Below are 27,933 nucleotides of genomic sequence, written 5' to 3'. Positions count from 1 at the left end.
TAAAAACATTACACCTGGGTAAGCCTACACAAAACACTACCCCCATCTGAAGTGTTTCTAAAATCCCCTATTGGAAAAAGAAATGGTGGAAAAGACGATTGGAACCGTTTCCATATTATGACTTTGTGGTTCATTATAGCAGTTTCAACAATCTTTGATCATTCTTTAAAACACTCACCCAACAATATAATGTGACTGGACATCAGTAAAACCAACCAACAAAAATTGTGCACTGTCTTGAGTTATTTTGTCATAAACCCACTGCTCTGAAACCATTTCTTTCATTACTTACCTGAGGCACTGCCTGATCATCATTATGGAGGTAGTAGTAGATGATGCCATGTGAAGGGTATCAGGGAATCAGGGCTCAAACGGTCTAGCTGAATAAATACATCAATTACAAATTATAAGTCAGTTCTTATGCCTTCAATAAGGGTCCGGATTATGGCGGTTTAACTCAATGTGTGTGTGTGTGTCAAAACCACCAGTCAAATGTAATGACATCAAATGGGCTCTTCACATAGTTGCGTTAAAATACTGAATGTAAATAACATCCTGCAAACAAGTTTTACAAAGGCAAACAGTTATTTTATTTAACACTTTGTGGAAGACATGTAAATATTACAGATACTAGTGTTGAAACATTTAAATAAACAAAAAATATGATCCCATAGGGATATATAAAAACTGTTTTTCCTTAAAATTCTTCATTTAGCAAAAACAATTAGTACTAGAAGCCTCATAAATACAAACATGTTCTAAAGTCTATGTTCCCTATAGATTACCTGGTTCTTATATGACTAACATACATTACCCAAACTTAAAATCAATCATAATAAGTATAAAATACTCCTTCAATTGTTTAATGGTGAAAACAGTTTACCATTTGATATCTGAACAATATTAACATATGTTTGCAGCATGTTACTTTTCTAATCCTGAGTTAAGAGTAAAAAATAAAAACGTCAGGCTGTGAGCAATCCATCAACTATGAAGCCACTTTTTTTATTAAAACCATGGGTCGCATATCTTGAAGTTGCTTTAGCAAAAGCTCAGAACCATTGGAAAAGGTTTTGTCCATTACTATCTTCACATTGTTCACCGATTGAAGACTGAGAGGATTTCTGAAGTCTACAAGGTTTTGACAGGCTTCAATAAATATATCAGGTGTTTCGCATATAATGTTGGCCGTCTTCTGCTGAAAGGTACGCTGCTGTTTTAATGGCAACTCCGTTCTTGAACCTCCACTCATTTTTCTTTTGGGAGTGTGGGTCGATGGTGAAGTTTCCAGGAACTTTAACAAAGTGTCCAGTGCAACACCATCCTCTGTTTCTTCCTCTTGAGAAGCAGTGAAGCCCTGGTCTGAAGTGTCTGTCAACCGGTAAACTTTATCTGCTGGACGATTTCGCAGAGTCAATCTTCTGTCCGGGCAAGCTAATCCTCGCCGCTCCGATTTGAAGGGACGCCCCCTCTTTTTGACCTCCGAAGTAGAAGACTGGGATTCAGAACTAGCATCAGTTGACAGTTTAGCCTCTGCTTGAATGATACCATCCAACGCTTCTTGCCTCTGACAGTTGGTCTTTGAAATCTCAGGTTCACTCTCATTAGGGTCCGTCTCCTCAGCGGAGGCGTCTGTTGACATACCCTCGGATTTGTTTGCATCTTTGAATCTTGAGCGTGGGTACTTTTTGCAGAAAATGAACTGGCTTCTCTGATCCTCTATATATCTCTCAGTGAGTCCATGTTTGGTGTAATGTCTGAATATATTCCGTTCAGCCCTCTCAACAGCATCACAGCCTTTTATCATGCATGGGTATTGCAAAGAGAAGTTTTTTGTGCACATGGCAGATGCTTCATCCATAGATTTCAGAGAGGGTTTTCCAAAGCTAGTCCAGTGGTCAGGTGATTTGTCATCTTTCTTTTTAGTGTTTTTCTTCTTCACTTTGAATTTGTTTTCAATGTTCTCTTTACCATTGTTGGGAATGACGCCTGTTCTCTGTTGCTGTGTTCTGGGAATATAAATTAAATTATGCTTTTTCATCTCATGACGAAGGAGGTTTGACTTTGTAGTGTAGACCCGGTCACAGCCATCATACTCACACTTGAAAGTCTGATCCACACTGCCTCTCTCAGAGATGTTTATTTCCTTGTGAAAGTTTTTTATGTGGTCAATGTATTTCTCCACAGAGGTGAAGGAGAGTGTACATTCTGACCGGTCACACTGGAATGTCCCTACCTTGATGCTTGACATCATAACAGTGGCTTTATCTCGAGTGAATTTATGAAGCAAGAGGTAATGCTGCACTAAGGTTGTGATCCCCGGGAATATCCTTGAACAGTCTTTCACTTGACATCTGATTTCATTATTCTGGACTTCAGCAGCTTGTTGACCAGGGATGTCAGTATCAAGGTCTCCTGAAGGCAGGGGAAGGGATGACTGATGCATAGCCCTACAGTGAAGTATCAAATTTTGCTGGATCGTAAAAGCTGCAGCGCATCCTTCATGAACACAACGGTACGGCCTATATGGACTGAAAGAATTGTCAGCATCACACAGTTGAAGCCCCAACCTTTTCTGAACCTTTTCTTTCTTTTGGACATGAACCTCATCTTTAGATATTGTGTTTTTTGAACAACCTGCTTTTTCAGGTAAGGGTTTCACAGCCTGGCTGGATATTGCCTCTGTTGCATGGCTAAAAGATTTAGTGTTTGAACTTGCTTCTGGCTCTTTTAGAGTGTCACCTTGACCGAATTTCTGCTTCAACACTGGGGTGTGGTTCATTTGCATGGCTGTCATCGATGGCTCATTCTTGGTGTATCCTGTCTTTGATGGTGATTCTAACTGGTAAAATGACTTGTCAAGGTCCTCCAGAGTATCTTGTGGTGATTGTAACCTCTCAACTGTTAACTGATGGAAGGAATCCTTGTGTACTACATCTCCTGCTGTAATGATCTCAGAGGACTGTGCATGTCCCTCTTGATTTGTGCTTTGCATTGGACAGCCAATGTCAATATCAAGTGGCTCTTGTTTGATTAAAGTCGACACAACTGAAGATCCAGTTCCATTACTACTCTCTACCTCTGTTTTGATAGAAGAGTTGCTTGACTTTTTTTTGCGACTTCCAACCTTTAACTTGTTCATCTCTGCCTGCGTCAGGTGGTGAACCTTTTCATAGTGAATTCTTAGGCCTGTGGTTCTGGTAAATGTTTTAGGGCAAATGTGACAAGGATATGGAGAGAATTTGACTGGGATTTTCTTGAGGTCCTCAATCATCTCAATTGTGTAATCATGAACTCGAGCAAGGTGTCTGAACAACGCCTCTTTGGTCATGAACCCATATTCACAATTATCCATTTCACACTTGAACGGCTTGGGGCCATTGTCACGATTCTGGTCCTCCTTCATAATCATTTTTGTTGTCATGCTTTGATCACTATCTTTTTGCAAGACATTATCGCTTGAGATTGCATTGCTTTGGCGGTCATTGTACTTTGAGGAACAATTTTCCTGCAAACCTTTCTCATGTGCAGCTTCAACTAAATCCAACATTTGTAAGGCATTTTGAATTTCTATAACCTTGTCATCTTGACATGCTGCAATGGAAGTTGTATTTGACCTTTTATCAGCAAGACTATCATTCGACTTTCGCTCCTTCTGCCGACTACCAACATTATTTTTTGACTGTATCAATTCTATCCAAACTTCTGTTTTATTTGGGCAGGGTTTGGATTCTCCACCTGTCAAAACTGAAGGAACGGTGTTTAATGAATGAGAATTCAGTGGTTTTGAGGTTTCCTTTTGTGCTAAATCAGAGGTATTTGACGTGGAGAGATTACCAACAACTTCCTGTGGGAATTCAACATTTACCAAGTTGTTTGATGATCCATTGGTTTCAGGGACATTTGGGTCATTGAGAAAGTCGAGAAATGACGTAGGCAAATCGTCCGTTAAATCCATTTCATCTAATGGTTTGCACTGGGAGCGTTTTGAAAGATGACCTCCGAGAGATTTCGTGCTTGAGAATTCTCTAAAGCATCTTCGGCAGATAACTTTACCATCCTTTATAATAGCAGGCCATTTCGTTCTCTTGCTGAGTCTGCAGCGTTTTACTGTCTGTGTCTCATGAACAGCATTCTTGTCATCTGCAGGTATAGCTTCAGATTCTGCATGACATGTGTCATCATATGATACATCAGTTTGGATAGAAGCATGTGGACTAAGAAGCATGTCATCTACAGAGCTGTTCATCTGATTCTCATAATTGGGTGATGTAAAATGGGTTATGTTCTCAATTGTGGTCATCTCCACTGTGTTTCTTGGTGCTACTTGGCCATCATGACTCAATACATTGCTTGGAATGTCTGTTGATGGCCTTGATCTTGAATTAAGATTGGAAGATTCATCTGGGACATATGAAGCAAAGAAACCTCCAGCTGACAAATTGTTACCATTACTTTCTTGGGAAAACATACTGGAATAGTTTTTTCTCATTAGGGAAACATCAACACTATCTGCATTAACCCCCGAGTTAATTATCCCATAGTGTTGTCCTCCACTGTGCATGTGTCCTCCATTATCCAGCATAAGCGAGCTTGACACATATTCTGACATCTGATTCATCAAACTTGATTCTGATTTAATGGGATGGATGGCACTGCCATGCATATTTGCTGGTGTATGTTCTCTGCCCCTTTCTAATGGATAGCCAGTTGGATGAGATTCTGATTGCCAAGGAGTTACACTCTTATTGGGGTATTCATTCAGATGGAAGACATCTGCATAGCAATTGTTCAATGTAGATGTCCACACTTCACCCATCTCTGACTGCATTAGCCCAGTCTGATTTGGTGGGGCTTCCCAAGGGGGGCAAACAGCAGGTAAACTTGAACATGCAATCGGATATTCAAACTGTTGTAGTCCAGTATTTCTGCATTGTGATACTTGATGAAGTGGTGTTTGGTCCTTTGAAGTCCTGTTCACGGAAGGAACCTTTCTCGAAGTTATTTTGGCAACTTTCTTGTACTTCTTAGCCAGTTTCCAGTCTTCAAAAATGTCTGGATGGTTTTTCTTTACATGTCGGGAGAGACTTTTAGGGGTACTGTATTTGCGGTCACATGCTTCAAGTGGACAACTATGTGCGTCTTCATCTCTACCAGTTATTGCAGGAGTGCTTTCATATGGATGTAGCAAAAACGGGGGTTCACTCTTAATTTCTGGTAGAGGAAAGGCCTGTGGTAACACTTTCTGAACAGCTTGAGTTGGTTGGTTATCCAGGTCCTCTTTTGGATACCCTTTCAAGGGATTGGTTCCACAGTGATTTTGATCCTCACAATTGGCAATCATATCTTGGAGTGGGACATCAGGAGATAGTTTTGCATTCTCCAATCCGAGCTTAGTTTTGATGAGTGGAACATAACACTTCTGTAACTCCTTTCTAGGATTGGTAACAGAATTCAACATGCTCTCGACTGAATGTTTTATTTTCACTGTGCCGTTTGGGTTCTCAGGAACTGTTGATGTTGACGAACCTGATTTAACTACTCCTTCCTTCACATAATCAGGTGCAGTCTTCTGATCTAGAATGACAGAGGCAGAGCAGGTTTCCTCTTGCCTAGTGGAGCACTGGGTGGAAGGTTCCATTTTAGGTACAGGATGGTTCTCACTTGTGATGGGCACTTCATTTGTATCATGGTTCTGCTGATGCAAATTTAGCTGGGACTGTGAATAGAAAATCTTACCACAATTAGCTATTTTGCAAGTGAATGTAAGGTAATGTTGTGCCTCATGATCATACAACAGGTAGGCCTCATTGAAAATCCTTCCACAATTTGGGAACATACAACCTGCCTTAAAGTCAGTGTGTTGTCTTTTATGCATGAGAAGTTCCGAATTGCAGTGAAAGCTGGCTGTGCAATTCAGCTGTATGCAATAATATGGCTTAGCACCACAGTGCATTTGCAAATGATCATTGAGATGTCTGGCATTAACAAACTGCCGACGACAATACTGACACACAACCTTCTGTCGTTGTATCTCCAAAAAACGTGTTGCTTCCTCGTCATTTTTGTGGGCTTTTACATGAGTTACAAGACTCCGAAAAAATTTGAACACCTTCTGACAGTATGTAACAGGGCAGACACAATCCTCTGTAAATTCAGCTTCATATCTAGTTTGTACAGGCTTTGGAGGACTGACCTTAGTTTGTACAGGATTTTGAGTATTGACTTTGACAGTTTCAGCACTGTTGTGATTTCCATCCAGAAAATTAGCATCATTTGGACTGACATTTGTCTCTGCCTCAAGATTAACGACAGCTCTATCTTTCAAATGATTCCAATGACTGCTGGTGGATTGCATTGGCTTGGGCAATTTCCTAGTTGCTTTCATTGCAGCAAGTCGCTCTTTGCAAGATTGCTTTACATGTGATGCTACATGTGGCTCAAGGATCTCCTTAGTGTTAAAGCTGTCAGCACAAATTGGACAGGTGTAGACCCCATCTTTAAAATGCTTCTGTGCATGACGGACTATCCTGTGGCCAAGGAACTCTTTATCACATAGAACACAATACTGCATATAGGCTCGCCAATTCCTAAATCTTGCCGAAACAAACCCTTTCTCCCTTAATTTCTTAGCTTCCCTATTTTTCTCTTTTTCATCTGCAATTTCATTCAATTCATTTGTTGTGTTCAAAATAAAATCCTCAAGGTCTTTGAACTCTGAACCTTTTTCTGCGGCATCATCCTCAAGTCCCTCATCAGTGTCATTGAGAGTGTCGATAGATGACACAATGGATGCCTCCTCACCCATCAATGCCAAACAATTGCGCTTCAAGGTTCTCCAGTCCCAAAATTCTGGATCAAAAGGCCACTGTGTCTTCAAGGCCAACAGTAATTCACAGCGTAGTGAGTTGGGTACTGGAAGATTCTCATCCTCACGCTTTTCATCAGATTCATTATAGAGTGATTCAACAGCATAATATGAGTTCACAGTAGGCTGATTGAGGAACTCTGTTAGTTGGCATGCCTGTTTCACCTCGAAATCAGTGGGCAAAAGGCAGGAAATAGTTTTGCAGATGGTGGTCCTGCTGTCTGTGTTGTCACTGGATGCCATTTGTAGAGCTCGAATGCACATTTCAATGCACACAGGCAGTCCCACTCCTCCAACCTGAGAAAAGAATAAAGCCCAAGTCAGTCATGAGAATATAAATCGCTACAGGCTATATCCAGGCAGTAACGTATACAATTGTACACAAAGAATTTCACCTCGGACTGGATAACCTTGATGAGGAAGAGGATATGACAGACGTTCCTTGATAGCAGGACCAACTTTCTGCATTGATCAAGAAATGAATCTCCTGAAGTCTCTGACCGCATTAAAAGCTTACTCCAGAAGAGTGTGAGCTCCCTGGAAGAAGAAAAGTATATCATTATTGGTCTGCTACACATGAAGGGCTTTACAAGAGGTAGTTTGTCATCAACACAACATCCGCTCTAAACTGTGAGAGCGAGTGGAAAATTAAGAGGGCAATACTCACCAGGCACAATACACATCTCCCTGGAGAAGCTGCCGCTTGAGGAAAGCAGAGCACAAACAAAGGGCTCCTTTTTCATCCCCATCCGACTCCAGGTTACAAATCATCTCCAATGCATCCTTACAGTCTACCTGGGTGATCTGGCACAGAGAAAACATAATGATGGTAATTCATTGCCATCCACAGTTGATCATTTTACATTAGGGTCATCTTCATTTATCATTATCAAACAGGAGTTGTTTAATTTCTTCAGCAAATCTCCATCCATAATTACAAGACAAGCATTTGGGTCAGCACCCTTATTTGAATGCACTTGCCTGGTAAACGACAATGTAAATGCTATTCACTCACCTCTTGCATGAGTTGTTCTTGTGTTTTTGTCACACACAGGCAAACAAAGTATGTCTGCTTGAAGTTCCCTTTTCCTTCGTACTCTGGATACTCCGAGCACACCTTCGCTAAGACAGCTGCTTTCTCCGCTCGATTCTGTTTTATAAGGTACTTTATTCGCATATTAAGGAGTGTAGGACCTTCCATCTGCAGGAACTCATTAACTGGGGAGTAGTGAAAGAGAACACTATTACAGATAGCGCTTCTGAGCCGTCACCACAACATTTAAATCAGTCAACTCACATGTAGAAAGTTTTTGCTATTAGGAAAAAAAACAGGTAGGCTAAAACTAACCTCTGTCAATTTCAGGTATCTCATTAGACAGAATGCTGCACAGAGTGGTGTTGTTCCACACACCAGGCGCCTGTGCCATCGCTGATAGCATGTGAAGCTGTGTGTTCCCATTTTCTTGCAAAAGGCTGTGCGCCAACTATAAATGAAAGGAAATAACTTCATAAAACTTTTCAGATATACCGACCAAACAACTTTTCTAAACACAAGATTCTCTAATTATGTCAAATAGGGTTTGTGATATGTGCATGCATATTCCAATTCAGTTTCAAAGCGACACCATGTCACTTTTTCCTAGAGAGAATTGGCAGTACAAAAAAATAAAAAGTTCACTCCATACATTTCTGTTTTATGCAAAGTTGATAAAAAAAAAAAAGAGCAGCATTGAGACTAACCTTGATAGAGGACTGAAACTCCCCCCATAAGGCACCAGGGACATGCTCAGGCAGTGAGAGAAGGAGCTCCAGACAGCTCCTGCAAGTAAAACAGGGTCATTCAATGAGTTTGTTTAGGTTCATGCTAATGCTGTTAAAGTTGTGTGCAGATGACTAAAATGAAAGAAGCACTACACACTTCTGCCGCAGCTCTTACTATAAGGAAAGCCTCATTTATTTCGCTTGTGAAATGAGTGAGGCAGGATTACGCGGAACCCAAACCGGCTGCGCACGTGCGCAATCGTGCATAAATGTATTTTGTCCCCCCACACCAAACACGATCACGACACACAGGTTAAAATATCAAAAACTCTGAACCAATGACATTAATTTGGGGACAGGTCGAAAAGCATTAAACATGTATGGCAATTTAGCTAATTTGTCCTATTTAGCTAGCTTATTTGTCCTGGGATATATACATTGAGTTGTTATTTTACCTGAAATGCACATGGTCCTCTACTCCGACAATTAATCCACACATAAAATGGTCAACCAAATCGTTTCCAGTCATCTCTCCTTCTCTGGACTTTATATTGAGATTGGCACCTTTCATTAATTCGGTGAATTACCGCCACCAACCTCATTTGTCTTTCAGTCACCCACGTGGGTATAACCAATGAGGAGATGGCACGTGGGTACCTGCTTCTATAAACCAATGAGGAGATGGGAGAGGCAGGACTTGCAGCGCGATCTGCGTCACAAATAGTGACTTCTATTTTAGCCCTTGGTAACGCAGTGTGGGTGCAATAATTGAATAATATAGATTTCTAAATTAATTTTGCGACGTTCGCATCGCTTCAGAGTATTAGGACTGTGGCAGTCATGACATTTTGTCAGCCGGTGATTGTCAAGCAAATAACAGTTGGTCTCACGGTAATTGACCGTTAATTAACAAACACATTTTGCATCTCCTGGCTTCCACGCATAGCCTACAAGCCATTGATGCGGACCTTTGGAACATTTTTTTAAAAGTCTAGTAATTCCATGTAATATAGCCTACACCATCACAATAAATCCATTTATTTAGACATGTCTGAAGAAAATGTATTCTATTTCATTAGAACAGAATAGCATACTCTGAGTTGTCTGTATGTTAGGCCCTGATTTGGCTATGACATATGGCTGTGGGCTACACTAGTTCATTTAGCAGACAAGATTTGCTTAGAATTCCATGGCATTATTTTATAGTATGAAGCATACAATTGAACATAGCTGAATAAAATAGAAAGGATATTTTCTCCAACTGATTTGAGTGAGTGCGCACAAGACTATTCTGTGTTGAGCGGTTAATAAAGAAACAGGTACTCCGGTTTGCTTAAGTTAGTTATGATACAAATGTTGGGCTATATGTTTAGATTTTTTTAATACATGCTATAAGGCTGCATGATGCAACTAATGATGATTTGAAAAAAGTTGCATGAAAGGCATGAGCTCAGCTTTGTTTTTTTGCGCAAGCTGTACACACGTCATCAGTCTCGCATTCACAATTCGACAAGCACTTGAATTTTCCGGCTGCACCCCCTTTGTGTGGCCGTAATGTCCCTTTAAAAAAAAAATCTGTGCCTTTTGTGGCCAGTGGCCGTTGTGCCCTTGGGCTGAACATAATAATTAAAATCCCCTTCTCCCGGCTGCATGCCCGAAGCACCCGGCACCTCTCACTCACATGGCTCTCCGTCACGTAAATGGGTCTTCTCACAGGCTACAAGTAAAGACAGACATTTGGCTGCAACACTGCTGGGATCGAACCCGGGTCTGGAGTGACACCTACAGCACTGCAGTGCCTTAAACCACTGCGCCACTCGGGAGGCCCATAAAGGTGCAATTTTCACCATAAAAATATCTTCCCCAAACTTGACTCACACGCTGTGTATGTATGCCAATTAGGCTCCTACATCCATTGTAAAGCGGATAAATGTGCTTCAATTTAAGTTATTTGGCCACTTTAGTTGTGATGCAAACCTTATCAAAACATATAGTCCTATGGGCTAGGCTACAAAAGTTTTAAAAGCATGCGCAGTTTCTTGCCTTGAGCTGGGCATCATTCACAAGTGGTAATACATAATTCACAAGTTGTAGGCTAATATTGTCACCCATCACACTATTATTGATTCAATCTTGTCTTTACATATACAAAATAATATATGGGTGAAATTTGTTTGGATTTAGAATGGACCATTATCATGCACCTGTCTCGAAACAGGGGCAGTGTAAAAAAATACATGACATTTATGAAATTAAACAGCGAATGGAGGGCGCTTTTCCCGTGGTTCATTTTCATACCAGTGAGGTAGGCTATACTCCTGTTTTAAAGAGAAGGAATGTGCTTAATATCAGGAAAGTTGAGAAATAAATATAGCAGACCTAGCCTATAGAAAGGTAATGGGATCCTCTTTTTAATAGAGGCCATCAACTTCTCACGCAATTGTGTAGCCTATAGAAATGTTGCACAACATGAGCTCAAGAAGTGTTTGATTAGATTTTAGATTACATTTGCATTGATGTCAGAGTTAGAGGGACAAGAGTGCAGAGTACCAGGCAGTTAGCAAGTTTGGTACGCTACTAACGACCATCAGCAGCATCAGTTTGGAAAAGCCTAACTACCGTGACTAAACGGTCACCTGGAATTTGACTGCATTATGACCGCCGGTGTGGCGGTAATACGGTCACCATAACAACCCTAGGCAGGATACAGTTGTATTGGTCAGTAGCACTAGCAGAAGTGGAATGCAAACAGTCATTCAACAACATAGGCCTAGCACCATCTGAAATAATGCATAGCTGGTTCCATGAAGCATCTATGCATATGAATCAGACCATCTCGAGTACTCACATTGCTAGGTTTTCAAGAACGAGTGGCACATTTTCACATTCGGAGGAGAGACAGTACGTGGCCTTCGCATAACTGAGTATGGCCACTGTGTATGCCTCCAGTAAAGGCAGTGGCTCCTCCTCAGTCTTCCATCGGCCTGCATGTTCCACAAGGATCTGTAAACAAATGACAACATCATGGCATGCTCTCAGAGTCTGGCATAAAATGTGGCAAGCTGATTAGTGCTTGCTATTAAATGTATTTGTATTTTTTCAACTTTCCAACTACTTGACAATTATCATAGAAAATGACTAATGGACTAATTTCATTAAGTATTAGTCCTTCCTTATTAGTCCTTCCAAGCAAATTGAGAAAACCACAACTACCAAAACAATTGGGAAATAATCAGGGCCGGAACGACACCAGTATCACCATACTCGTTAAGTTTTGTTTCGTAAGCCACAATACTATTTATGAACGCAGCCCTCATCCAGGGTCACATTAAATTTATTTTCCAAGCTATAGCTCACAATATTTTACATATAGCAGGTTTTTAAAGGACCAAAGAGTTTGGCCTGCTTGGTGTTTACATTTTTGCCATGGAAAACATACTGTGATACTGGCATCATCCCTGCCCTAGAAATAATAGTCTATACTCTAGCCCAGGGATGGGAAACTCCTGCCCCCCCAGTCCCACAGCTAACACACCTGATTAAACAAATTACATTCTAAACTGAAATAGATAAACATCAGTGCAATGATGACCTAGTGCAAATGTGCCCACTCTAGTCTTGGCACGTACGCTCTAGCCAACAGCTCACAGATACAGCGGGTAGGCTAGTCTACATGAGATTATGGATAAGAAGCAAGAATATTTTTATTTGTCAAACAGAGCCAATCATCATGTCACCTCAATATTTATTGGAAAGGAGCATCAAGTTCATCAGTGCACTTTCACCATCCTGTGAAGTTCACAACTTATTTTATCTGTAGCCTAATAAAGTGCATGGTTTCACGAGTCGTAGTGGGAGGACCACACACACAATATTGCGTGACGCGAAGTTAACTTTGATATGATGGGTATTATTTCAATATTAGAGCATTAAAAGGCTTTTCCACCGCCATTTCTCATAATTTAAACGACAAAAAGAATCTCACAACTTACAAATTGTTGGCATTTATACGATTGTATCGAAACAATTTCAATAACAGCTGTTGCGATGTTATTTTTTATGCAGTATGACTTTTACTCAAAAACAGTGGCTGTTACCAAAGGTATCACAAACCATGTTACAGTCAAACAATGCACTGCACAAAATTGGAACGTTACCTCAAACATTCTTGCTTGTAGATGTTGCAATAAAATTACATTTGAATTTCATCCGCACAGGTAACTGATAGAGTAACCTTCCTCTAAATTTGAGAATAAATATCCACAGGAAAGTACTAAACCGCCTTTTCAAACTCTGTTACCGGCGTTGAGATTTCTATTATTTGGCACATGCTCAAACCCATGTAAAGACCTGCAAGACTTCGGTTAGCATGCGTGCATCGCGTACATGTACTTACATCTTGTGCGCTTGCTTCTGGCAATGAACAAACAAACCATGAGAGCCACAGAGACCCTTGTTTTGAAGTTGGTTTAAAGCTGCCCTATAAAGAAATCTGTCATTTTCTGGTTGCTAAAATTGTAAGTTTGACTTATTTCTGTTTGTGTGACAGAAACATAGAAAAGACCTACTGCTTCTTAGACTTGCTTTCAATGCAAATGACAGACATAGAAAACACATTTCTATGTGAATTTGGTCAGTGCGCCCAAAAAGTTATATATTGTAGCTTTATTTATTTATTTATTTTTCTAAAATGTATATTAACAAAAGGACCAACTGAACCGACAACTGGTAGAGTAAATACATTTTATTCAACATTCTGGCTTGTAGTGGTTCAGAAGAAACTTAAAAAAAATATGTTTTGCAGTGCATCGTTTCAGACTAAAAACCAACCAAAAAGGTATCACAGCCAGATATATTAGGCAATGTCCTGTCAAGCAGCACCGCTTGGAAATTGTTGGCTAGTTCATTTTCCTTTAGGTCTTGAAATGTGTCAAGCCAAAACCTAGCCCTGATACAGAAGTCCATTGAGACTCCATTCAACAGCAATTGGGATTCAGACCTAGACTTTTTCCACATTGTTACATTACAGTTCTTCTTCTAAACTGGATTTTGAAAATAAAAAAAGGTAAATCCTCAAACTACACACAATACCTTAAAATTAAAAGGCAAAAACAGGTTTGACAATTTTGAAAAAAAAAAAAAAAAAAATCAGAAAGACCTTGTTTGCATACAGTACCAGTCAAATGTTTGGACATACCTACTCATTCAAGGGATTAGCGCTTGATGGTTGTGACTGAACTTGAAGAAACGTTTAAAGTTCTTGACATTTTCGGGATTGACTATCCTTCATGTCTTAAAGTAATGATGGACTGTCATTTCTCTTTGCTTATTTGAGCAATTTTATTGCCATAATATGGACTTGATCTTTTACCAAATAGGGCCATCTTCTATATACAGTGGGGCAAAAAAGTATTTAAAATCAGCCACCAATTGTGCAAGTTCTCCCACTTAAAAAGACGAGGCCTGTAATTTTCATCATAGGTTCACTTCAACTATGACAGACAAAATGAGAAAAAAAATCCAGAAAATCACAATGTAGAATTTTTTATGAATTTATTTGCAAATTATGGTGGAAAATAAGTATTTGGTCACCTACAAACAAGCAAGATTTCTGGCTCTCACAGACCTGTAACTTCTTCTTTAAGAGGCTCCTCTGTCCTCCACACGTTACCTGTATTAATGGCACCTGTTTGAACTTGTTATCAGTATAAAAGACACCTGTCCACAACCTCAAACAGTCATACTCCAAACTCCACTATGGCCAAGACCAAAGAGCTGTCAAAGGACACCAGAAACAAAATTGTAGACCTGCAACAGGCTGGGAAAACTGAATCTGCAATAGGTAAGCAGCTTGGTTTGAAGAAATCAACTGTGGGAGCAATTATTAGGAAATGGAAGACATACAAGACCACTGATAATCTCCCTCCCACAGCTACCTGAAGATAGCTGTGCAGCGACGCTCCCCATCCAACCTGACAGAGCTTGAGAGGATCTGCAGAGAAGAATGGAGGAGAAACTCCCAAAATACTGGTGTGCCAAGCTTGTGGTATCATACCCAAGAAGATTTGAGGCTGTAATTGCTGCTAAAGGTGCTTCAACAAAGTACTTAGTAAAGGGCCTGAATACTTATGTAAATGTGATATTTCAGGGGGGGCGGGTTATATAAAATTTGCAAAGATTCATAAAAACCTGTGTTTTGTCATTATTTGTTTGACCGCAACTTCTGGGGTAGCTAGCTTTAGCTTGGTACCTAGCTAGCACCAATACAACCAACCTGAAAACAATGACCAGTAGAAACTGCAGTCATTTTCATTATTCTTAGCAATGATTTAGGAATTATTTTGAGTAAGTTTTAGCTAGGTAGCCACTTGTTCGCCTATTGAAATTCAGTTCTTGAAAATGAACAGCTAGTCAGTTATTTAAGCCCATTGCTCTAAACTAACGTTAGAAACAGCCAGCTAGCTTCATCTGGCTAGTGAGTCGAGGCCGGTCTGGATTATGTGTTGTGAAGCTAGCCACAATAACGATTAGGCACAATAGTGGAATTTACGGTTTGGCTTCAAAATAAAAGTACCTCTTTGAAAGTGATGCAGAAGGTTACAATTGGTGGAATCATTCCATATTTAGACTAGATAATGTTAAACCAGGTTTGCATGTGAAGCAATCTAATTATCAGTCTACTCGGTGACACTCACAGAACACAACTGTTAAGAGTTTACGCAAATATTAGCGTTGTAGCTCTTATCGCAGGACTGTGACTGTGTGAAATCACCTCCCCAGTCAGCCTATTGTGTGTATTGACATTCATAATGCACTGTACAGCTTTACCTAAGGATTGGGGATCAATGAAATGGGGTATCAGTCTACTCAATACCCAATGTTTTTTCCCCAACATCCTCCTCAGAGTTATCAGACTCCAAAACATCCACGCAGTATTGTTTTTCCTGGGGAATAGTGTTCAATACACATAGGGTGACAAATGTGGCTCAATTCATTAAGAGCTACAACGCTAATGTTCTCTGGGTGTTATGGAGTAGACTGAAACCCCATGTCATTGATCCACAATCCATAGGTAAGGCTGTACAGTGAAATAAGTAAGCCCCCAATGCAATTCTAAAGTATAATATATCCAGTGTGATTTCAGATATAAAATCAACAAAAGATAATTTGACATAACATTCCAACCTCGTTTAGCATCATCTATTCAAGTATGGCATAAATCTACTATTTGTATTAATTTGCATCACTGTCAATGACATACTATTATTTTGATGGCTACCTGCAAAATCCACTATTGTGGCTAATCCTTATTGTGGCTAGCTTCACATAGATGGGTCCGACCACCATTAATCAAATAAGAACCGTCTTATAAATTAGGGTTATTTTTGATGACACCTAGCTATATAGTTAGCTAACTGTAGCTACTGAAACAGATTGTCGTTTTTGCTATGTTTCTGGGTAAGAACATTGTTTGCATCCACAAGCTAGCTGGCTTTAACTTCTTGGATATAGGGGGCGCTCTTTTAATTTATGGATTAAAAAACGTGCCCGTTTTAAGCGCAATATTTTGTCACGAAAAGATGCGACTATGCATATAATTGGCAGCTTTGGAAAGAAAACTAACGTTTCCAAAACTGCAAAGATATTATCTGTGAGTGCCACAGAACTCATGCTACAGGCGAAACCAAGATGATACTTCATCCAGGAAATGGGCAGAATTTTCAAAGCTCTGTTTTCTATTGTCTCCTTATATGGCTGTGAATGCGCCGGGAATGAGCCTGCCCTTCCTATCGTTTCTCCAAGGTGTCTGCAGCATTGTGACGTATTTGTAGGCATATCATTGGAAGATTGGCCATAAGAGAGTACATTTACCACGGGTCCGCCCGGTGTCCTTTGTGTAAATTGGTGTGTAATCTTCAGCCGCAGGCATTTTCTCCTGGGATTCAGAGGGGAAAGCACACTTCCACGAACGATATATAATCCAAGAGTAATGTGAAAAACACCTTGAGGATTGGTTCTAAACAACGTTTGCCATGTTTCAGTCGATATTATGGAGTTAATTTGGAAAAAAGTTTGGCGTTTTGAAGACTGAATTTTCGTTTTTTTTTGGTAGCCAAACGTGACGCACCAAACGGAGCAATTTCTCCTAAACAAATCATCTTTCAGGAAAAACTGAGCATTTGCTATCTAACTGAGATTCTCCTCATTGAAAACATCTGAAGTTCTTCAAAGGTAATGATTTTATTTGAATGATTTTCTGGTTTTTGTGAAAGTGTTGTCTGCTGATGCTAACGCTAAATGCTACGCTAGCCGCGCTAGCTGTTACACAAATGCTTATTTTGCAATGGTTGAGAAGCATATTTTGAAAATCTGAGATGACAGTGTTGTTAACAAAAGGCTAAGCTTGAGAGCTAGCATATTAATTTCATTTCATTTGCAATTTTCATGAATAGTTAACGTTGCGTTATGGTAATGAGCTTGAGGCTGTATTCACGATCCCGGATCCGGGATGGCTCGACGCAACAGGTTAAAAAGAAATGATGACCAGCACTGTAGGTGCGCGAGACAACTTTACCAGCATCATAGCATACGTATCGATGAATCGTTGTGACATATGAATTACAAGTGATAGTGTAATCAATATATAATAACTACAGAAAATTATGAACGTTAAATTATTGTGACATGCAGTCATATTCAGGTCCTGAATGGTCAAATAGTGACGCAAACAGCATTCCATAGTATGAGAAATCCTGGATGAGAATGAAATGACTGAACAACAAAGCAGCAAGAAAGTGAAAGAAATAGGTTTTGATTATGTTTTATTGGTAATGGGGACATAGTTAAATGACAAAATAACCTTTTGGTCAGTGTGGTGTGTGAAACCTTTAACTTTGCAAGTTAGTTAAGAACAAATTATTTTTTACAATGACGGCCTACCCCAGCCAAATTCGGACAACGCTGGGCCAATTGTGCGCCGCACTATGGGACTCCCAATCACGTCCGGATGTGACACAGCCTGGATTCGAACCAGGGACTGTAGTGACACCTCTTGCACTGAGATACAGTGCCTTAGACCGCTGCGTCCATATGTGTGCTAACTATTTAACTGTACTAGAATGCATAAAAGGCCTCTAAAATTTTAAATATCAGTTATCAGGAACGTTTTTTGGCAAGGAAAATATGGGATATCGTTACCGGCCAAAAATGTCATATCGGTGCATCACTAGTAAAGAACACTTTGTTGGACTGCGAACATTCACCTCATATGTGGTCTAATAAAAAAAATGAAAGATGAACCAACATACAGTGCCTTCAGAAAGTTATTTGTACTTATTCCACATTTTGTTTTACAGCCTGAATGCAAAATGTATGAAATATATTTATCTCACCCATCTACACACAATATACTCCATAATGACAAAGTAAAAACATGTTTTTCGAAATGTTTGCAAATTTATTGACAATGAAATACAGCAATATCTTATTTACATAAGTATTCACCCCATGAGTAGGTCTGGGCGGTAAACTGTTTTTTACAATATACTGGTATTGATGCACGGACCGGTTTGAGTTTTTACTTTACCTTCTACAACAGTATTTGAATGTTTGGTTTGTTAATTGGGATACGCCGTGTGTCCATTTTTATAGTTTACTTCGCTACTTGAGTCATCTCTCTCCGCTCTTGCTCTCCATGCTGGTTTCCACACAGATCTAACCCCGCCCTCTGTCACTCAAGGAGCGCATTTGTTGTTCCTCGAAAACTTGCGTTCAGTCTGCATGGTCAACGCAGCACATGCAACAATGTTGACGACAATGATGCCGTTTTCACTTTGCTTCTTAATATAAATCCACTAGCGTTCTACAATTACACTTAATTTGTGTTTCAACTAATTTGTCTTTTCTTAGCAAGTTAGGCCTAAATCTTCTTTGCTGCTAATGCTAAGTTAGCTGGCTAGCTAGCTAATAAATGTACTGAGTAAGAGAACCTAATTAGCTATACAGCCTGATTATACCAGTGATGGTATAGACCTAAATCTGCATGTTTGTGAAACAGTATCTTTTAAATCAAAGAGGAATACACAAAGCATGAATAAGTAAGCTACATGAAGTAGCTAATTGAAAAAATGCAATGTAGCCAAAGATTATGGGGTCCCCTTGGAAACACTTAACACTTTGGTTCCTACCCTTTCACAATAACTCCTCTCTGGCATCGTCATGTCAAACACTATTCAAAGTGCCCACTATTATATTCTAGCTCTAAAAGGAGAACAATCATTATATTTCCATCATTCCAACAGCTCACCCAAGTGTTTCTCTAATTCACAAGTCAAATCACAATTGCAACATTTGGTTAAAAATAAGGCCTAGGTTGGCCTAGGTTGTTGGCCTTACGTGGCAGTGTGAAAATGAAATTAGTGCAGGAAATGCAGAAATGTATTTGGTTGAAGTTGAATTGAACTGTATAAAACAAATTAGAATGTGTCTTTCTCAACTCTGAAGAATTTCAATGGATGTTGCCACCCACTACCCATGAAGCAAATGTATAACTTTTATTATTCAAAAACATAAAATAACATGATTTGATATTTTGCCCATATCACCCAGCCCTACCCCTGAGTCAACTCAACAATACTTTGTAGAAGCTCTTTAGGCATCGATTGCAGCTGAGAGTCTTTCTGGGTACGTCTCTAAGAGTTTCCACACCTTGATTGTGCAACATTTTCCCATTATTCTTTTCAAAATTCTGCAAGCTCTGTAAAATTTGTTGTTGATCCTTCCTAGGCAACCAGGTCTTGCCATAGATTGAAGTCGAAACTAACTTGGCTACTCAGGAACATTCACTGTATTCTTGGGAAGAACTCATGTAGATTTGGCCTTGTGTTTTAAACTATTGTCCTGCTGAAAGGTGAATTCATCTCCCAGTGTCGAGTGGAAAGCAGACTGAAAAAGGTTTTAGTCTAGGATTTTGCCTGTGCTTAGCTCCATTCCGTTTCTTTTTTATCCTGAAAAACTCACCAGTCTAACAATTACAAACATACTCATAACATTATGCAGCTACCTCTCTGCTTGAAAATATGGAGAGTGGTACTCAGTAATGTGCTCTATTGGATGTTTTTTTGCAGTATTACTTGAATGGTTCCCTTCCTCTTCAGCAACAGAGTTACAAAGGACGCCTGTATCTTTGTAGTGACTGGGTGTATTGATCAGTAGTGTAAAGTACTTAAGTAGTACTTTAAAGTATTTTTACTGATGTAGTTTTTAGGGTATTTGACAACTTTTACTTAACTACATTCCTAAAAAAAGAATGTACTTTTCACTCCACCACCCAAAAGGACTCATTACATTTTGAGTGCTTAGCAGCACAGAAAAAATTTCTCATTCACACACTTATCAAGAGAACATCCCAGTCATCTCTACTGTCTCTGATCTGGTGGGCTCACTAAACACATGCTTAGTTTGTAAATTATGTCTGAGTGTTGGAGCGTGCCCCTGGTTATGCGTAAATTAAACAAAACAAGAAAATGGTACAGTCTGGTTTGCTTTTAAGTATCAAAAGTCAAAAATAATTTAAGTGTATTTTTGAGTCAATGTCTATTAAAAGGTATCTTTACTCTTACTCAAGTATGACAATTTAGTATTTTTTCCACCACTGGTATTGATAAACCATCCAAAGTGTAATGAATAACATGCTCAAAGGGATATTCAATGTCTCTTGTTTTTTTAACCCATCTACCAATAGATGCCCTTCTTTACGAGGCATTGGAAAACCTCCCTGGTATTTGTGGTTGAATCTGCGAGGGACCTTACAGATAATTGTATGTGTGGGGTACAGAGATGAGGTAGTCATTCAAAAATCATGTTAAATACTATTAATGCAGAGTGAGTCCATGCAACTTATGTGACTTGTTAATCATATTCTTACTCCTGAACATAAGCTTGCCATAACAAAAGGGGTTGAATACTTATTGACAAGACATTTAAGCTTTTCATTAATTTGTAAAATAATATATATATATATATATATAAAAACATAATTCCACTTAAACATTGTCGGGTATTGTGGTCCAGTGACCAAAACATCTAATCCATTTTAAAACCAGTCTGTAACATAATAAAATGTGCAACGTCAAGGGGTTTGAATACTTTCTGAAGGCACTGTAGCTACACAAGCATTATACAGGAGGCTGCTTTAACTTCTATAAGCCAGGCTCCTGATTGGAGCCTATAGTGTGGGCCAAATGGAATTCATGCAGTAGCCTACAATAGGCTAAACCACACGGAGTAGTTCATAGGCTACCCATGCAGGACAACATTCAAAGTTGAGAGTGAGACTAACTTGAATGCTACAAGCACTGACATTCTTCTCCCTGCCTGTCATCCCTTCCCCCAGTCGAAGCCTAATCTCTGCTCAATGAGTAAGGGTCTTCTAAGAAGGACAGTCCTAAATAGACTACAACTCAGGCTATTGCTAAACGTAGCCTAACATATCATGATATTTCCAACATATGAAAATAAATAAAAATGTAATTCTCAGCAAATGATAATAAACACACAAAATCTTGAGATGACCAGGTATTTAGAGGTTGCAGAGAAAACCCTGTGTTTTAGTAAGTTAGCCGTGTAACCATCTAGCCAATCGTATGTGTATTCTTATTACAGTCAGTGTCAGATAAAACACTATTGTCGTTTTATATCCAAATGGAGCCAGATATGAGATTGAAGTTCATTCATAATCCCTAATGTGACCAATGAATTAATCACTTCGCACAGATGGGGCTTCAAACAAGGCCCATCAGGTTTGCCACATTACACAAAAAAACAGACTATATATCAAGCACAAAACCGAATAAACCTACCCAAACAGGCCGATGAGTTGATATTGTTTTTCTAACAATTAAAACTATGCATACGTAGTTAACCTATGCTGTGCATGAAAATGAATACCATTAGGTTGACCAGGCCCTATAGAATACTTTTGCAGGCACACTCAATATTGATCCACTAACACAATGGACGAAAGGGAAAACGTTATGTTGACATAATTTAAAGTAAAATATGGACGTTTACATGGATGAATGATGTTTCGTCTCGTGCAAAACCTAAAACACTAACAGCTAGAGCATGTGAATACAAGTCTGCACAAAACGCTAACTAGCTCTTCCCAGCATTAAGGAGCCTTAACTAGCTAGCTAGCCAGCCAGCATTCAACTAGCAACTCGCTAACTAGCTTGGGAAAATTAGTGATGCTCGGGTATAATTCGAAAGTAAGGGAATTAACTAAATATCGGAAAACACGTATGGTGTATATAGTTCACTAACTACTATCGTTGGAAGTTAAAACGGGGAGTAATTGTGTTTTTTTTTGGTTCTGATGTGGCTAGCGCGAGCTAGCTACATTGTTGTACCTAACGTACACGCGCATCATCAGGCTGGAAGCTGGATGGAAGACTGCAAACCACTAGGATGGGTAGTTGGAAGAAAAAAAATGCTGACCTGGCAGAATTCCTGGCAGAAACGCAAAGAGGCCTCAGACAGTGATTCCGAGCTTTCTTTTAGCGTTGCGGTCAATTCCTGGAACCGTTCTCGGAGCCCTTCGATAGCTTTCCTTGTGTCATATTCCTTCTCTGTCTCTCCCCCCGCCATCTTCACAACAATCACGACCGCGTACGCACAGATGTTACGCTGCCAGACTTGCACACGCACGGACAGGGGGAGGGGAGAGACGACGATAAAAGGGCTACATCGGTGTCACCGGCATAAGCGTGCATGACCTTATATAAAAATAAGATAAACCAAAAATGCATAATACATTACTTATTAATTGAAAGATTCAAATAAGATGTTGACAATGATGTTAATATGCCTACTAGATATAACCTAGACTACAAATTGCGCATTGCCCATCAGCCAAGACCTGTGGTGGTAATCGAATAATGTTCCCCACATGCAATCTAATACCACAAAGTTCTGAAGTATTTCAGTAAATACCATGCTTAACCTACAGCTTGTTAGGCTACTTGAGGAAATATAAACTCATAGTATGGCCACTAGGCCTACCTGAGGCTGTGTCATTATGCACATTTTATGTTGATCCATATGCTATTGAGTGTGGTGTAGTTTGGGAGAGGAACAATATTTTTATTTCTCATAAAACCATAAACCATTGGTTTTACTCAAGGCATTAGTTTCTCAAAAAAGAAGCAGAGGAGAGATCATGTGTCAAAATAATATGCATGTTAAGGACATTTGAATAATTATTCAATTTATACAGTAAAGTATTTTGTTGATCAACACAGTACAAGAATACAACTTTATATAATTGTGACCATTAGAGCACTATAAATATTCTCAGCAGACTATCCCCTTTGGTGGATCACAATGATTTCCTAATATGAGATTTCCCTTGATGGTCCAATGCAGCTGTTTTTATTGCAATATCACATAATTTCAGGGTAACAATTAAGTATCTTAATGTGATTGTTTTCAATTAAAATGGTCAAAAATAAACAAAAATAGCTTCTTAGCAAAGAGCAATTTCTCAAGCAAGAATTTGCTAGGACTGCCTGGGAGGGGTCTGAGTGGAAGGGTAACATTTTAAACTAGCTGTTATTGGCAGAGAAGTTTGGAACTCTCTTATTTGTCTATTAACTAATTTACCGTCTGGTGACATTACCAGGCAGGCCCAAATCCATCCCACCAAAACAGGCTGACATTTCAGGTGGTCTTTTCAAACACCTTACACTAAAAGGGCATTATCATAATTTTCAGTTTCACAGTATTATTCCAACCTCGTAGTGTGAAAACATATATAAAAGACAGGAAAATCACATTTTTGACTGCACTGGGCTTTTAAAACACAAGGAACTTCAGGAATGAGTTGTGTAAAATATATAGTATCTGGTGCCAAGCTTTTACTTCTGCAAACAATGAGATTTCCAGCCCTCACAGAGAGTTTATGACTTATGGTGATAACAAGTGCTGCAGTGACACTCTGTATGATTCGTCAGCTTGATGTTGTCGACCAACACCTGAGAAGAGAGAGAGAATCGAGAGACAGAGAGATGGTTTAAAAAAACCACATTTGGTAAATTTGAGTTGTTCTTAAATATTACGTTTAGATGTTATGTGATACTAGGAATGTCGTCATGTCAGATGGTCAAACTTTGTGTAGCTGAAGATATCAATCCCAACTCCTATACTGAAATAGCTTGTCATTGTCTTACCCTTTTCCCTTCTTTTGCAACGCAGCATGTGGCTTCAGAGGTGATGTTCTTTGGGACCAACATGGTTTTCTTGGACCGTAGTGGGGTTGGATAAGCTCTGGAGAAGCAACAGCCTGTACACTGATAGACAGGGGCGCCCGGGTTTGAGAAGACTTTGTTCTCCCTCAGTTTGCATTCCTCACAGCCCACTGTAAAGATAATAAAGACATAAATTAATAGAAAATCTATTGAACAGTCTGATCTGTAAACTTGATGCACCATGCAACACCAATGTGTTGTCTCTCTTAATTGTAAGCACACACTTTTTGGGAGTAAGGAGGTCATGTACCAATTTATATTCTCTCTAATGACAACCTACTCCAAGAACAACTCACCGGTCATTTTGTTTCCAAAACATGTAGACCATTAATAAAAACAGTACTTTCAAAGTAATGTCACGTAAAACGTACTGTTTGTCATGTCGCTGTTTGGATAAGAGTCTGCGATATTCAGAAGTATGGACAGGATGAGGGACACTCCAGTTAATTTAAACAAGCACATCATAGTGGCGGGTGGCAATAACCTGACAAGAAAAATGAAGAAAACCATAGTTGAAAACTCATAAACACAAAAACAGCAGTGAAACAATACAATGGAAACCCAATATATTGAGTGGAAAAAGCAATACCTGTTGTATGTGTCTCTTGGTGGAAGCCTGTTCAGTGTTCAGTGAAGAGCCTACTGCTCCCACCATTAACTTTTATACTGCTGTCCCTCTGCCCATGTGCTCAACGGGGATTAAGTGAACCCCTCCAACCTTATCAGTGATCTCTGCGAGGCATTGACCACTTAGCTACCTGCCTCATAATCCTTGAAATGAAAAAAGGTACAGCACACGCGGTCACAAGTCAAAACACACTTCCATCCTTCCATCCTGACTCTGGATGGGAGCTTTTAATCCCTTAAACAGATGGGATGCTGTTACTAGATAACTGCTGTTATGTCTCAGAGGGCGAGGCAGGGTCATTGGTTCAGTAGTTTAACTTATGTTCATGGTCTTTTGCTTTGTAAATCATTAAATCTAAAGTCATTTTTAATACTTTGAATATCTGATTCCTCTTTCCATGCAGGATTATAACCCCCCAAAAATAAGTAAATATATACACACAAAAGTGAAAGATTTGTCGTGAAATAAATGGGGTTTCTTATATAAACCATGAGGACTAGTCCCTGGCCGAGCTTTGTAATCCTCTGGGACAGAGCTAACATGAATGCAAGCAATGAATACTGTATGTGAAATAATGAACGTTGAATATTAAAGGGGCAATCTGTGATTGCGACATACATTTTTTAACTTTTATATTTGTGATAAACACTGAGTGTACAAAACATTAAGAACACCTTCCTAATATTGACCTCCCCCCTCTCTCAAACCCGGGCGCCCCTGTCTATCAGTGTACAGGCTGTTGCTTCTCCAGAGCTTCTCCAACCCCACTACAGTCCAAGAAAACCATGTTGGTCCCAAAGAACATCACCTCTGAAGCCACATGCTGCGTTGCAAAAGAAGGGAAAAGGGTAAGACAATGATAAGCTATTTCGGTATAGGAGTTGGGATTGATATCTTCAGCTACACAAAGCTTGATCATCTCACATGACAACATTCCTAGTATCAAATAACATCTAAACGTAATAATTCAACTGTTGTACCCCATCAGAACCCAAAATATAAGCTTGTTTTACTCCATTGTTTGTAAACAAAGTAATTGTAAACAAACCCTTTATAGTCTCAAAACATAGATATAACTATAATATTGATATCGTGGATGGTCAGTCCTTGCATCCATTGCTCTGTCTATGAATTTGAGTGTTTACACTTCTCCAGCCCCATCCTTCAGCTGTTTACCAAAAAAAGTGGTGGGGTGTCCGCTTTGTTATTGTTTAAACTGCTGTTTGCCCCTTTAAGATGCAGTACTATCTCTTCATCTTTCTGTTTACCGGTGTGTTTTTAAATCTCCCGGCCTTGGTTGCGTTGGAGACTAGACCTGGCAGATGTAACTCAATAAGCATTGAGGATAGCACATGAAATGTCTGAGATTTAAAGGCTCTTTTTAGCTTATGGCGCAGTCATGTCATGACTCATAAATATTCTTTACTCCACTCTTACAGTAATTGTATTCTAGGATTCAGAATGTTAATTGGCTTCTTTAATACATGTTCTACAGCCAATCAACAATCAGACCAGACACAGCCAAGAAAGCAGTCCTATTTGCGCTTGTTACATCGGAGCAGTTTCTTAAAAGCCTTTTTGAAGTCCTCATTGAAACTGGTGTAGAGCAGGGGGTTGATGAGTGAGTTAACATATCCCAGCCACGTGAGGAAGTCCGACACCTGTGCTGAGGCATGAAACACCTGGATGCCCACCAGCAACTCTTTAACAAAGAAAGGCAGCCAGCATAGGGTAAAAGCCCCCAGGATGAGGCCCAGTGTGCGGGCAGCCTTCCTCTCTCTGGAGGCACAGATCTGGGTCCTCTCATCACAAGTCCCCCAGTTCCCCGCTACCTGGCTTGGGCCGGTGGGATCGTTGACTCTATTCAGCTCTGTGTTTAGCACGGGATCCGAGGTAGACAGCTCAGACGCACAGAGAGACGTTGGTGCGATGCGGCAGCTACTGAGGCATTTGTGGCTGCTAGCTCTCCTCTTACACAGGCTCCCAGAGGAGCTCCGTTTGTGGTACAAGGTCCGGGCAGCAATGAAGATCCTGTAGTAGAAGATGAGAATGAGGGCCATGGGGATGTAGAAGGCCCCGAAGGTGGAGTAGATGGTGTAGCCAATGTGGTCATGCTCGATGATACACTTGGTGTAGTTACCAAAGTTGTCATCCCCGCTGTGCCTCCAGAACAGAGGCGGCACTGAGATGAGGATGGAGATGGTCCACACGATGGTGACCATGATGGCAGCGCGGCGCGGGGATCTCTTGCAGGCGTACTGCAGGGCGTTGGTGATGGCCCAGTGGCGGTCCAGGGCGATGGCACATAGATGCAGGATGGAGCAGGTGCAGCAGATCATGTCCACGCTCAGCCACGCCTCACAGACTACACATCCCAACATCCACCTCTTTGTGGCGATGTAGAGGACGCTTAGGGGCATCACCAAGATGGCCACCAGGAAGTCTGTGACAGCCAAAGAACAGATCAGGTAGTTGGCGGGCATGTGGAGTTTTTTGGTGTTCATGATCGCAAGTATGACTGAAATGTTCAGTAAGGCAGTGATCAGGGTCACAATGCTGAGGAGGGTCACAACCAGCACCATATCATTCTCTGGTTTCATTTAAAAGCAGCCTGCAGTTTCTGACATGCAGTTTGTTTAAACTTTTAAGCTCTAAAACTATCCATCATATATTCCTCTTTCTCTCATTAGGATACATTTGGCTGTGTCCCTAGTCCAATGCAGATCCTTTTCTCTCTCTTACTTCCATGCTTTCCCTTATTTGGAGCCAACTGTGAAGGGGAAAAAAAATATTTGGGGTTTATTATTTATTATTATTTTTTGTCTGAAAAAACATTGATTTGAGTAAGTTATGTATAACACAGTAAATTGAATAAGATACATGTTTAAGTTATTTGTACTCAAAATGTCACTTCTTCTCGATGAGTAGATCACTCAGACCTTTTTCCACACGGTGGCAGAACTGATCAGGGAATCTTTGAGCCAAGTAAATCAGTGAGCCAAATATTCAGTCATATTGGAGGCAGTTATGCTCAGCATCCTAACTCATTGCAGACCCATGACATCAATGTCAATACTCAGCATAAAGCCCTGAATGTAACAATTTTGCCCTAAACTCAATTTAGGAGTATGGGGAGCACACACAATTGTATTATTACGTACTAAGGAGCAGGAGTAGATGGCTGTTTTGCATACAGGGCTTTAAAAACCATGTTAAAAATAACACATTTCAGTCAGAGTGACACTTCCAAAGGTTTCAACTGTTGATACAAAAACAACAATTATGAAAAGACAATTGACAAACACGTCTAGCCTGATGTGTGTATCCATTGAGCAAAGGAAGCCTAATATGAACAATATTCAAATGGTTTT

The 27,933-nt window shown here is 39.9% G+C and overlaps 3 protein-coding genes across 3 annotated transcripts; all 3 read right to left on the bottom strand.

Moving 5' to 3' along the window:
- Positions 1-566: 566 nt before the first annotated feature.
- LOC109903872 (zinc finger protein 292) lies at positions 567-22,364 on the bottom strand. Its single transcript, XM_020500867.2, has 8 exons — positions 22,127-22,364; positions 11,478-11,632; positions 8,609-8,687; positions 8,217-8,352; positions 7,884-8,086; positions 7,536-7,672; positions 7,264-7,405; positions 567-7,165 (listed from the first exon to the last, which is right to left on the bottom strand). Exons 1-8 carry the CDS (start codon positions 22,274-22,276, stop codon positions 989-991), a joined length of 7,179 nt encoding a protein of 2,392 aa, XP_020356456.1. The 5' UTR covers positions 22,277-22,364; the 3' UTR covers positions 567-988.
- Positions 22,365-23,160: 796 nt separating this feature from the next.
- Positions 23,161-24,588, bottom strand: LOC109903873 (glycoprotein hormones alpha chain 1-like). Its single transcript, XM_020500869.2, has 4 exons — positions 24,524-24,588; positions 24,306-24,418; positions 23,857-24,044; positions 23,161-23,661 (listed from the first exon to the last, which is right to left on the bottom strand). Exons 2-4 carry the CDS (start codon positions 24,397-24,399, stop codon positions 23,587-23,589), a joined length of 357 nt encoding a protein of 118 aa, XP_020356458.1. The 5' UTR covers positions 24,400-24,418; positions 24,524-24,588; the 3' UTR covers positions 23,161-23,586.
- Positions 24,589-25,747: 1,159 nt separating this feature from the next.
- On the bottom strand, positions 25,748-27,326 carry LOC109904497 (5-hydroxytryptamine receptor 1E-like). The gene has a single exon (XM_020501720.2). It carries the CDS (start codon positions 27,160-27,162, stop codon positions 26,098-26,100), a length of 1,065 nt encoding a protein of 354 aa, XP_020357309.2. The 5' UTR covers positions 27,163-27,326; the 3' UTR covers positions 25,748-26,097.
- Positions 27,327-27,933: the final 607 nt, after the last annotated feature.

This window comes from Oncorhynchus kisutch, linkage group LG14 (assembly GCF_002021735.2).
Source record: "Oncorhynchus kisutch isolate 150728-3 linkage group LG14, Okis_V2, whole genome shotgun sequence".
Taxonomy (NCBI): Eukaryota; Metazoa; Chordata; class Actinopteri; order Salmoniformes; family Salmonidae; genus Oncorhynchus; species Oncorhynchus kisutch.
The sequence above is the reverse complement of the archived record's forward strand: the minus strand, read 5'-3'. Positions and strand labels throughout refer to the sequence as shown.